General features: G+C 37.7%; 2 protein-coding genes across 3 annotated transcripts; one reads left to right on the top strand and one right to left on the bottom strand.

Annotated features, from left to right (window-relative positions):
- Window positions 1-2206, top strand: LOC104906443 (pentatricopeptide repeat-containing protein At2g37310). The gene has a single exon (XM_010695193.4). The coding sequence runs from the start codon at window positions 214-216 to the stop codon at window positions 1861-1863; it is 1650 nt and encodes a 549-aa protein (XP_010693495.2). The 5' UTR covers window positions 1-213; the 3' UTR covers window positions 1864-2206.
- Window positions 2207-2999: 793 nt separating this feature from the next.
- LOC104906444 (probable transcriptional regulator SLK2) lies at window positions 3000-11634 on the bottom strand. 2 transcript variants are annotated; one of them, XM_010695194.4, is made up of 10 exons: window positions 11478-11634; window positions 9479-10679; window positions 9116-9250; window positions 8929-8977; window positions 7875-8089; window positions 7724-7792; window positions 6372-6472; window positions 5978-6071; window positions 5802-5871; window positions 3000-4235 (listed from the first exon to the last, which is right to left on the bottom strand). In XM_010695194.4, the coding sequence occupies exons 2-10, from the start codon at window positions 10397-10399 to the stop codon at window positions 3298-3300; spliced, it is 2592 nt and encodes an 863-aa protein (XP_010693496.2). In that variant the 5' UTR covers window positions 10400-10679; window positions 11478-11634; the 3' UTR covers window positions 3000-3297. The 2 variants fall into 2 exon arrangements, with proteins under 2 accessions (XP_010693496.2, XP_019107919.2); XM_019252374.3 differs by having other exon boundaries at window positions 9116-9247; window positions 9479-11550.
- Between the last annotated feature and the right edge of the window lie 442 nt (window positions 11635-12076).

The following is a 12076-nucleotide window of genomic DNA, read 5'->3' as shown; positions in this document are numbered from 1 at the left end:
TTGTATCAAATTGCTAGTGAAATTACAAAAATGACATGACATGAACAAGTTATCCCCTACCGGGAGAACACTTCCTCATTATTTCACAAGAAAGAGCTCGCAAAAATACTTCTCCAAATTGACAAATCCCAAACTCACCCCCAAGAATCATGTTACATATAAGTTGAAATTAAATCTACTATTAAAGCAAATATCAAGCATTTTACAGAATGTATGAAGATCTTAAGACGACCTATATATCCCCAAACAATTTCTCTCACAAATTCATGTTTAAACCCAATTCAACTCGCCATAAAAAACCTATACAACGACCCATATACCCTCAACAATGGCGACTTTGGTCACCTTCTTCAATTCTGCGCAAATCATCGTCTTATACTACAGGGTAAACAACTTCATGCTCGTCTCATCCTCTTTAACTTCAACCTCGATAATTTTCTTGCTTCAAAACTCATCAATTTCTACTCTAAAACTGACCGTCTCTGTAATGCACGCAATGTGTTCGATGAAATTCCCCAGAGAAATACTTGGTCATACAATGCTATGTTCATAGCTTATTCATGTCATGATAAGCCAGTAGAGACATTGAGGTTATTCTCTTCTTTTGCAAGAGAATCAAATGAATCACTGAAGCCTGATAATTTCACTCTTACATGCATCTTGAAGTCGTTGTCGAGTTTGTATACGGATACTAACTTAGCTAGAGAGATTCATTGCTATGCTATGCGACACGGGTTCGATTCCGATTTGTTTGTTGTTAATCCTTTGATTACATGCTATGCAAGGTGTGATGAAATGGGTATGGCAAGGAAAGTGTTTGATTTGATGGGGAAAAAAGATATGGTATCATGGAATTCCATGATTTCAGGGTATTCACAAGGTGGGTATTATGAGGATTGTTTGAAGCTTTATAAGCTATTGTTGGATGTTGTGAATTTGAAACCAGATAACTTGACTGTGGCAAATGTACTCCAGGCCTGTGCTCAAATGAGGGATCTTGTTCAAGGGAGAGAAATACACAAATTTGTTATGGAGAATAATATCAAAATAGATATCTTGGTCTGTAATTCAATTATAGGGATGTATGCTAAATGTGGTATGTTGGATTATGCTAGGGAGTTGTTCGAAGAGACGAGTGAGAGAGATGAAATTACATATGGTTGTTTGATTTCAGGCTATTTAGCTCACGGTTATGTCGAGAAAGCATTGGAACTTTTCAGGGTGATGGAAAACCCGAGTTTGAGTACATGGAACAGTGTAATTTCGGGTTTAGAACAGAACAATTTTCATGAGGTTGCAATTAACTTAATGCGGGAAATGCAGGATTTGGGTTTTAAACCAAATTCTGTGACAGTTTCGAGTGTTCTGTCTGCATTATCCCACTTCAGCAATCTAAATAGAGGCAAAGAAGTACATGCTTATGCTATTAGAAATGATTTCGTGGATAATATTTATGTGGCAACTGGTATGATCGACGTGTATGGAAAAGCTGGGTTTCTTCAAGGTGCAAGGCGTGTTTTTGATCGATCAAGGCATCGGAGTGTAATGATTTGGACAGCGATAATTACAGCTCATGCAACATATGAAGCTGCTGATCAAGCCCTTTATCTTTTTGATGAAATGTTAAATTATGGGACAAAACCTGATCCTGTTACCTTAACTGCCATATTGACGGCTTGTGCTTATTTAGGTTATATAGACAACGCTTGGAAGATACTGGAGGATATGAATGATAAATATGGGATACGACCCGTAGAAGAGCATTATGCTTGTGTTGTTAGGGTTTTGACGCGAGTAGGAAACAAGACCGAAGCTGCAGAATTCATATCTAAAATGCCAATGTTGTTCAGTGCAAAAGTTTAAGGATGCATTGTTCAATTCACTTCAGGATTTTTTGTTCCGAAGGAATGCAATCTGAAAATCAACAATTTTGTACTTTAGTTAGGATTTACTTATGAGAGAAGAGTCTCTTAACTGCTTATTCTTGCTACAAGTCAGTTTTTAACTGGCAACGGAAGCCTGTTGTAGGAAAAAGTTCCATGTTAATCGGGTCTAAGTTCAACAACCATTTAGATGATGTTTGTACCTTGATTTCATGTACAACATTTGTGCAATTCAATATGCAAAGTTTGTAATTATACAACGTTTGTTGTTCAATATACAATCAAACCATGTTATCAACAAAAACGCTCATATTGTTATGAAACGGCAGTTTCTTTATTGGAGGAATCGGGAATTTAAAAGTCATAACAAAAACAGATAGAGAGAAGTTGTAGAACAACTAAAAAGATGACATCCGACGTAATGAATCACGAGAGAACCTCCAAAAATACAAAAGAATTAGTACTCTTTCAATGCTTCAAATATAGAGTACTAGTTTTATATGCACATATGTGCGAAAATAGGTATAAAATTATTTTTATAGGAAATGTAGAAAATTAAATTAATTGTTAACTACATATAATAAATTAGGTTTTTTTGAATTGTTGACGTTTTTTTTGTAAGCTCTTTTTAATTATCTTTTTTTTCTTTTTTTAATTTATAGGTAGTTCTTTTTCTATTTTTACTTTTTTTATTTTTTTAATTAAAGTAGTTTTTTTTGTGCACTACCCCTCTTAACATATAGAATAGAGATTAATGTGTGTCACCTATATTTAAAAGAATAAGCAAATACTAATTTATTTTGACGAAATATAGCAAATTTAGAAACTATACCATCTTTTCTAGATAATATAGAAACTTTTTATTAGTAATTCATTTCATTTTTTCTGAAATACTATCTTGAATTGAAGTTCTTGTAATAATAAGAGATAATGTGGAAAAAAATCCAAAATTGATAAAAAAAATTTACCTATAAAAAGTCAAATCTTCATCGCACATTTTATCTTTTGGTGGCACATACCAAACTACAACACAAACTGGAAGACCAAACATTAGCCAAGAGTCTCGAAGCCAAACAGTTGAAGCTTTGAAAGAACACAAAATGCAAACGCACAAAGTTTTCAGAAAGCCAACTAAACTGTGAAGCTACCACATTACTGAAGCAATAGGTTTTGTCTGATAAATTACACTTCCAAGACTTGAAATCAGAAAAACCCAGGACAGATTGATGTTATACTATTGTGGTACTAGAATATAAAAGAAAAAAGGACTCCTGAATTTAAACCCCCAAAAAAGGAAAGTAGAATTTGATAAACTATCTCAATATCCTGTACAATGATTCCTGAGCACCAATAATAAGATGTGCCAAATGAGAATCAACCAGCAGTTAGTCCATTAGCCTGTATGGGAACTTCCTCAGGCCTTCCATCCATAGCCCATATTGTCATCAAGATCACTCCCGAAAAACCCGTTATCTGCAAAATCATGGGGCAAATCTGGAACCATATCATCTGTCAATCGTAGATTTTGTGGCATTTCTGGTGCTTTCTGATTATATCCACCGTTTGAACCACCACCTCCGGCTGCTGAAGAGTCACTGTTTGAAGGACCTTTAAAACTGTTACTCTTAGTCAGATTGGGGGGCCCACCTCCTGAAATATTGCTCGATGCAGCTGGTGTTGCCGGTGTACCATTGCTTCCATATCCCAACCCACTTGCAGCTGCATTTGCATTCATCATTTGCCCGTTAAGGGTTTTTGGTTGTCCCAACGTATTATTTCCAGACATATCCTGCAGCAGCTGCTGGATCATGTGCTGCTGCAATGCCTGGTTTCCATGTGATGGCTGTTGATTATTCAGTGGTTGATTCTGTTGAGGTAAACCATTACCACTCACAGTGCGATACTGCTGCTGCTGAGCACCCACTTGCGGGTTTGAAAACCCGCCACCTACTGGTAAGTTTTGCATTGATCCTGGAAGGACACTAGAAACCCCTTGGAAAGACGAAGATGGACTTTGATTGTGATTGTTATGAGATGAAGATGCTTCCTGTTGAAGTGAATTAGGGCTTGAATTCATGGAGTTTTGTCTCATTATACTCTGGTAGTTGGTCAGTGCTAAGGAAGCTGCTGCAGGGCCACTTAGTGCACCTCGGTTATTGACAACCATGTTAGGGTTATTGCCCATGTTAGAGGAGTTATTCATCCCTGGCTGCTGCATTGACATGAACTTATTGATCGTGTTCCTGTCAGTGGGCAGACCCTGAATATTACTAGCAAGCTGCTCCATTTCCTGCATCCTTTGCATCTGCAGCTTGGATGCAGAGCTATGTCGGGGATAACTTTTCAAGCCCTCTGCACAAGAGAAAGTATGATGAGAGTTCTTTTCCATCAAAAGAAAGTACAAGAATCACATTAAAGTAAACTAAGAAAAAAAGGTTGTTGGTAAAATAACTCGGGATTTTAAAATTAGACATTTAGACCTGGTGAGCAAAGCATGAGAATGTACCTCATACGGAAACTAGAGTATTGATCTTATTCTAATCAAAAAACTTGAACAATCCCAGCTCAAACTACCAACCAGAAAAGTATGTATCAGCTTCTAAACAGACTAATTTTAACACATGACACTATCGGTTCCCTCTAGCACAGTGATCATAGGCCAATAGTACATGTAGACTTTTCATCCTCTCCAGCATTTGAGTTTGTCTTTGTTTTGGATGGACTATACCAATTGTTGTGGCTAAGGTTGTAACCAGGAAAGAATGGCATTTGAGTTTGTCTTTGTTTTGTATGGACTATACCAACTGTTGTGGCTAAGGTTGTAACCAGGAAAGAATGTACCAACTTTTAAACAGACTAACTTTCAACACACAACACTATTGTTACCCTCTAGCACAGTGATCATAGGCCAAAATACCCGTACATAATACATCCTCTACAGCATTTGAGTTTGATGGGCTAGACCAACTGTTCTGGCTAAGGTTGTGGTTGATCCAATCAAAATAAACCAAGACCAAAAGCAACTTTCAGGAAAATCGTTTCCCTGGCTATGTGACGACACAAAGTATAAAGAAGCAACAATTCTAAGAAATAGCACATAAACCTTTACAGGTAAAAACATAGTTCAACTAGCACATGGAAAAGGTTACATGATGAGAAAGATAGAAAGGAACCAGCTGTTTCAGAGGATGAAGTAAAAACAGGAAGTGAATAGCAGGACTAATGCTTGTTTCTTCTGAGATAGTGCAGAAAATCATACAACAAGATATGTTCAAGAAACTACGGATCCTCCATACAAGAAGTTATCTTGAATTTGGTCAGTGGTAATCATTAACTGCTGGATTTTCACATTAACAGCCTATCTAAAAGTTCCCATCCTTCACAAACTCTCTGTTCATTCCTAAGCCTCTTATAGTCCAGCTTCTGAGGTATGTATCATGAAAGAGTAGAGCATCAGTGAACACTCTTCAAGTCATCTATCGTGAATGAAATTCTTCTATTCTTTCTATTTCTATCAGAATACAAATTTTAGTACATAAGCTAATTTTCAATTTTAGCATCCCTTTCCTGGGATCACCTTTGTCAGCCGGCATGATACTGCTTTGTACAACTACGCTGAACGAAAATAAACCAAACCCCCCCCCCCCCCTCCACACACACACCCCCCGTGGTGGCTGCACATACGCCAGGGAATGCCGACCTTACTTAGCAATTCGTATTTGCTTATGTTATTGCCAGGGTAGACCTCAAGCATTCAACAACAGTACTGTCGACTATCGAAATCCACCAGGATATCTACATACAGGCTACAAATGATTTATCAAGAATAAACAGCATATAAAATAAGAAAATCAATGCAGGCTCTAAAGTACGGGACTGCATTCCAAAATCAAATGAACAGCACATGTATGAAATTACCTATAGGCCCAACTTTAGTGTCCCGGCAAAAATCTACGAGGTCTTTCATGCTATTAACAACCTCAGCAATCTGTCACCAATGAAACCAAACATTATTATAGGTAACTATATCGTATACTTCTATATATGTAGATATAAAAATAAGATCAGTCTATAACTAGTGACTAGCTGCACACCTGCAGACACCTAACATATCTTTTAGAGAATCCCAAGTCATTGAGTGATTGTAACTCCAAGCTCTTAGCAAGCTGACGACCAGCTGTTACAACCCTGTTGCATCATACATAATTAAACTTGAATTCTTAACTCACACAAGAATTGAAGGGACCTTATAATTTAAATACAGAACATATATATTATCTCTTCATAAAAAAACCCTCCAAACTCCGGATTCAGGACAGCCAATATGGTTTCAAAATCCATAAACATGTGTAGTGGCACGCACAATGCTCTACTGTTTGTAAACCTTCAGATAAAAGCTGACAAGGGAGGGAACATGTCTTGCATTTCTAAGCATGTTGGACTGTTGAGACTCATTAATTTCCTCTGATTAAATACCAATAAACTCACATATTACTGTTTGTTTGTAGATCTTGTGAAGAAACTCCTTCAGATCCACCGTCAGCAAGCGTGCTTTGACATTTCTGTGCTACCTGAAGCAGCTGGTTTACCTGCCAATATGTAAAATACCTTCTTCAGTATAGAAGGAACCCAGCGACACTGCAACGATATACTTGCTAAAGATATTATTTGGCAGTAACATGAAAAGGCGTTCACCATAGAATATAAGATATAAGAATAGTTAAGAAAATTACTAACTCCCTCCATCACTATATGATTTCAAACTTTTTTTGTACAACAATAGAGTTCATATCGGATCATCTCAAACAGAAAAGTGTAAAGATTATTCTTGGAGAAAAGATGACAAAGGAAACCATGACTTCACTAATGGAGGGGCGATTGTAAGGCAGGTCCTAGGGTTTTGTGAGCCAGAAAAACATGGCCAATGCCGCATTTTTTTCCCTTTTTTTCTAATTGACCTTCTCCTATTATTCATTGCAATTAAATTCTTTACATCCATGTTACTATATATGCAACCATCGAATATAAATACCTACGTCAACAAGGGTTGTAGGGGATCGATTGACATATAGGTTTGTATTGCTATTTAATGGTTGCATATAAAGCAACAGGTTCAAAAATTGCACCACTCTTGCCTCCCACAAACCAGGAAAATGAGGAGTCAAAATCAAGCTTCCCCAGAAAATCAAGCTCAACACCCATCTAGCTCGAGCATGATCACATAACCTGATCATCTCTACTTGACATTCGCATATTACACTGTGCTAAGCATCCAAAACAGAAACCATCAACCGATTTTTAAATAATTCTCCACCATTAGCAATTTAGCATGAAGCAGTGCACTTTGACACATATAGCTCCCTAATTGGAACACGTAAGCATCATCAAGAATACACAATTGCATGAGCCAACGAGCGAATCAGCCAAACCCGTCCTGAGTATGGCCAACGATGTCATTCAATGACTTTAGGAGAGAAACAAGAATAAACAAGGAAACAAATAAAACTTAAAACACAATAACAAGACCATGTAGACAGAAGCTTTCAGAAGTTAAAAGTATAGCATCTTCCCAGTAAGAGGAAAATACCTGAAGGAGTGGACAGAAAATAACCTGTCCACCACCTTCAGCAATGATATCCTCGAGCAATAAAAATGAAGGGGTGAAAGGAAAAAAAATATAAAGGGGGGGGGGGGGATTAAGTTATTTGGTCCATATACATGATAAGAGTTTTTTTTCATTTAAGTGCTAGAACTTGCTTCATACTACTGCGTTTAAGAACAGAACCAGTTGTTTAGATGCTTGTACATTAACAATAAGAGTTGAAAGGAGAAATTAGTACCTGGGGCGCAACAAGCCTCCTAGGAAGTAACTCCTCATGACGCCGTGCACAGAAGTCCCACGATAAGATCTACAACCAAAGCAAGTAAAATGAAAAGAAGCTGATAATTCAAAAGATAAAGAGTTCAAAATAATCTTACACAAGCGATTACCTTTAATTCCTGGGTGAATACAATTCTAAGCTGACCCTCACGAACGACACGAAGTTGTTCATATACACTCTCTTGAACAGCTTTTCCGTATTCTAACATCATTATGCCGTTAACAAATCTACGTTCACGGGGCAAATCGACAAACAAAAGCTCATCTATCACACCACTGCCAAATTTGATTTCATTGAGCCGAGGGAGTACTTCAAATGTTGCCTCTGTTGAAGGATAAAGCATGAGCCGCTAATCACCCAAACCAACATATGCAAGTGAAGAATTTAAGGCAGAGAAACGCAGCAGCAAACTAATCAAAATTTGGACGACTAATATTCCACAACAATTGTGGTTCACTCTCCCAATTTGCCTGCAACAAATTTCTTAGCTACCTATGGCGTCATCCTTTTCTGACGACTTCATAAAATTCAGAGTGGTCATAAAAAGTATATAATAAAGGAACAAGTTGCTAATAGAGGTTCCTCATGCAAGCTAAGCACGTCATCATGGTAAACCGAATGCTAAATATGACACATTTAGTAGAAATCTAGTCATCGATAGAGAAAAAGTTAACAGCATAGAAGGTGTGTTGTTTTGACCTTTAATAGAGATTTTAAGTTCAGATAAGATTCAATAAGTTTGGGTTATTTTACAACAAATTCCGATTACTTCATGGACCACCTCTCAAAATATAGGATGTCAGGATTGTCAGCGCAAATCATAAAGTTGACAACTTGACATGCCATGGCATGCGAAGGAAATTTTTTTTAATGAAGGTAGAATCAATCACCGTAACTTCTAAAATTTAGACATGGACACCTATGGTTCATGAAGCAAGCATTAAAGCACCTTAACATGATAACTATCACTCATCTGATTCGAGCATTAAACCATGCTTTTCCTTGAATAGATGTTAAAGAAGAAGATAGTGAGATACTAAAGACATAAATAGTAACAGCGGAATGCCCCAGTCCCCCAGCAGAATAAGCTTTGTTAATTCAATTATTCAGATCCAGAAAACGACAAAACAAAATATATGCATACATGCAGAACAAGAACTTACCAAACCCTCTTCCAGACTTGGAGCCACATATGTCACAGTGCCAAGCATCCTAAATCATACAAGGAGCATATATAAGATAACCACCCAAAAGTTTTTATTGGAGAGGGGGGGAAACAATAGCTCAGGGATTATCTTGGATTAAAACCAGCAGGAAAATCAAAATATTTAAGAAGGTAAAGTTACTAACAATAGATGCTTGCGGAAAAACCCCTAATGCATGATGTCCAACATTGTCATATAGAGACAAGCACCATCTTTTCTTAGCACGGGGAGCATAGTATTCTGCCACAAATTTCCTCCAATAGGCAATAGTATTTTCCTGCTAACACACACAGAAAGATGAGTCAGGCTAGAAAAGGTGTACCTTATGTCATTATACAAGAAGAGCAACAGTGCCAAAGCCTTACTCCTAATAGGGCGGGTTGGTTGCATGATAACGGAACACTACTAACAAGATGAAAGCAAACCATATGCTTGAAATTATACTCTTCACAACCCAAAGTGGTCAACAATCTAACATAAGCTAGGAAGAGCAAAGGAAACAACTCACTTGTGGTCGTTGCCGCTGATGATACAGGTATTGCATCAGACGGCGCGCACATACACCTCCAGTGTCATAAGGATTCTTCATGGCAGCCATTTGTTGTTGTTGAAGATGCTGTCTCAACTGTTGTTGCTGGTGCTGTTGCTGTAACTGAGCACGCTGCATTGGTGGCATTGCCTGCAACATTTGTTGCTGTTGTCGTAGTCTCTGCTGCTGAAGGATAGCCTGCAACTGTGGGTTATGGCTTTGCAACTGCATTGGATCCTGCCTCTGCAGCAACTGATGAAAAACCTGCTGCTGCAAGATATCTTCTTGCTTCACATCCAGCCGTGGTTTCTTCTGCAGATGGGATAAATTAGCAGGGTCTTGGATGAATGAGTTGGGAATCCTTAAACCCATTGAAAGCGGGAGTTGGCCTGTTTGAGATCCTTGCAATGATGAAGGACCAGATGCCCCTTGAGGATACTGCTGTTGACTCTGAATAGCTTGCTGAGAATTAGGGTCATGATGAGAACCCTGCTGCACCGCTGTTGGTCCATCTATCACAGAGGAACCAGAAACACTAATATTATTGGATGAAAATGACATTGGTGATGCTGGCAATCGTAAGTAGGATTCTGTGTTGATGCTGGCACTTCTTTGCAACTGGGGACCTCCTGAGAAGGCTGAGTTTGCATCAGTGACCAAAGAACTAGCTCCAACACTTGGCCCTGAATTTGCCACACTATTCAAAACTGTCTGATTCACGTCACCAGAAACTGGGCCTAGGTTCGAGCGCCCTGTTCCAGAAATTGAATTGGCAGAGTTCCCAAAAGACGAACTCAAGTGAGAGTTAATTACATTCTGAGATTGTCCATCTCCTTGGAAAAAAATACCAGAACTTGCTGAAGATTGAGACAGTCCTCCAGCCACCCGAGAAGGTGCCATGAGCGGCACCGACCCCTGATGGCTGGAATCCAAATAGCTCTCCAAAGCCACGCCTGACTTCCCCACTTTTCACCAAAAAATATACCCAATTTCCTCAAGTAGAGCTACACACAGAAACCCATAATAGAGTCCTCATAGAATACCTCGCAAACACAATAGTGGAACAGATAATGTAATCAAAACCCAACACTATAACAAACTACCCAATCCAAAAGCTCTAGTTTACCCAAGTCGCTCGGATGTACAGTGATTTGTTTGTTTGCCTTGACAGCCTTATACTCTAGTGAAAACACAAACCAAAGCTATAATTAGCAGTAGAATAACCTAGGGAACCAGCAAGGAAATTCAAATAATACTATGCTTTCTCACCCTGGTTATTAACAACCAGCACTAAAGGAGAATCTACCAAGACATCCCAAGAAAAGTCTGCTCAATTAAACCTAAATTTAAACCCCGTTTATCCTTTTCTCTAGAAAACAAAAAAACAATATTTAATCGTCTTATCCTACAAAAGCAAGTATCTAACCATAATTAATTAAGTTATAAAAGTCAGGGGCTAAGTTATCTACAAAAAAAACCCTAAAAACCTAGTCACTAAACCAAGAAATAGCTAAGCAAATCAAGAAGAAAAAAAAAAACCCAACAATTTTTTCCATAAAAATAAACAACCACAAACCAAATCACACCATTAATCAACAAAATCCACGAAAATCCCAACAAAAAGAACCCCAAGTCTACTTCTTTCAGCACTCACTACATTAGATTTTCCGCAAAAAAAAGGATTGAACTAAATTTACCATTAACCCACTAAAACTTTGAAGTTAAAATAGCACTCCTAAAAAATCTACAACTTAAATCAACAAAAAAATGAACACCCACATGAGTAATTAACACAAGAATCTAACTTCAATCACATAAATGGAGAAAAAATGGAGAAAAAATGCAGAAAAATATAAAGATGGGTACTTTGCAAAAATACAAGCAACAGAACAAATTATTACCAAAAATTGCAGTGATCACTGAAGAAATAATTAGAAATTATGCTGAATTTGGAGAGAGAAAAGAGAAAGAAACCAACCTAGAAAACGGCGAGCTGAAAAAAGCTAAAACGACGGACGAAAATAAAGTTATTTAAAAAAAAAAAAAAGGAAAGCTGAAATTTTTAAGAGGAGAGAGAAAATCAAAACTCAAGACAATCAACTTTATATAGATAGCTGGGGATGTGGAAGGACTGGGTGACCGGCTGCACCAGTAAATGGTAACGTTTTACCGATATAGCCGGTAAAGACAGACACGTGGCAGTTTCTCGGTAGGTGTACGTAGTCGGTGGCTTGATCAAAGCGGTGAGAAAGGGAGGTCTTTGATGACGTGTCTAGTGTTCATTGGTAAGTATTTAATAGAGGATTGGGATCTTTGTTTTGTGACTTTTGGGATCCTATGTGACGCAGTACAGAAAAGGATCACCGTTAGATGTTGCCACGTTGACAAAATCAAAACACAAAGGGTATTTTCGGAATTTTATGTGTGTTATTATAAAAGATGTAGGACGTGGAAATATTTTATTGGGTTGGTGTGATTGATATGATTGTAATGATGAGAGTGAGAAAATGAGTCTGATAACAGGGGATTATTTGTAGTTAAAGATTATTATTTTATTAGAAAAGAGAATTAGTATAA

The sequence above is a fragment of the Beta vulgaris genome, chromosome 3 (genome assembly GCF_026745355.1).
Source record: "Beta vulgaris subsp. vulgaris cultivar EL10 chromosome 3, EL10.2, whole genome shotgun sequence".
NCBI lineage: Eukaryota > Viridiplantae > Streptophyta > Magnoliopsida > Caryophyllales > Amaranthaceae > Beta > Beta vulgaris.
Note: the sequence above shows the minus strand (reverse complement) of the source record. Positions and strands in the feature narration are given on the sequence as shown.

Coding starts and splice junctions, on each gene's coding strand:
- LOC104906443 (XM_010695193.4), top strand. CDS start 214: ATGAAGATCTTAAGACGACCTATATATCCCCAAACAATTTCTCTCACA.
- LOC104906444 (XM_010695194.4), bottom strand. CDS start 10,399: ATGGCACCTTCTCGGGTGGCTGGAGGACTGTCTCAATCTTCAGCAAGT. Junction 8,978..9,115: donor TTTTTCCGCAAGCATCTATT/GTTAGTAACTTT, acceptor TGTATGATTTAG/GATGCTTGGCACTGTGACAT. Junction 6,072..6,371: donor CTACAAACAAACAGTAATAT/GTGAGTTTATTG, acceptor ATGATGCAACAG/GGTTGTAACAGCTGGTCGTC.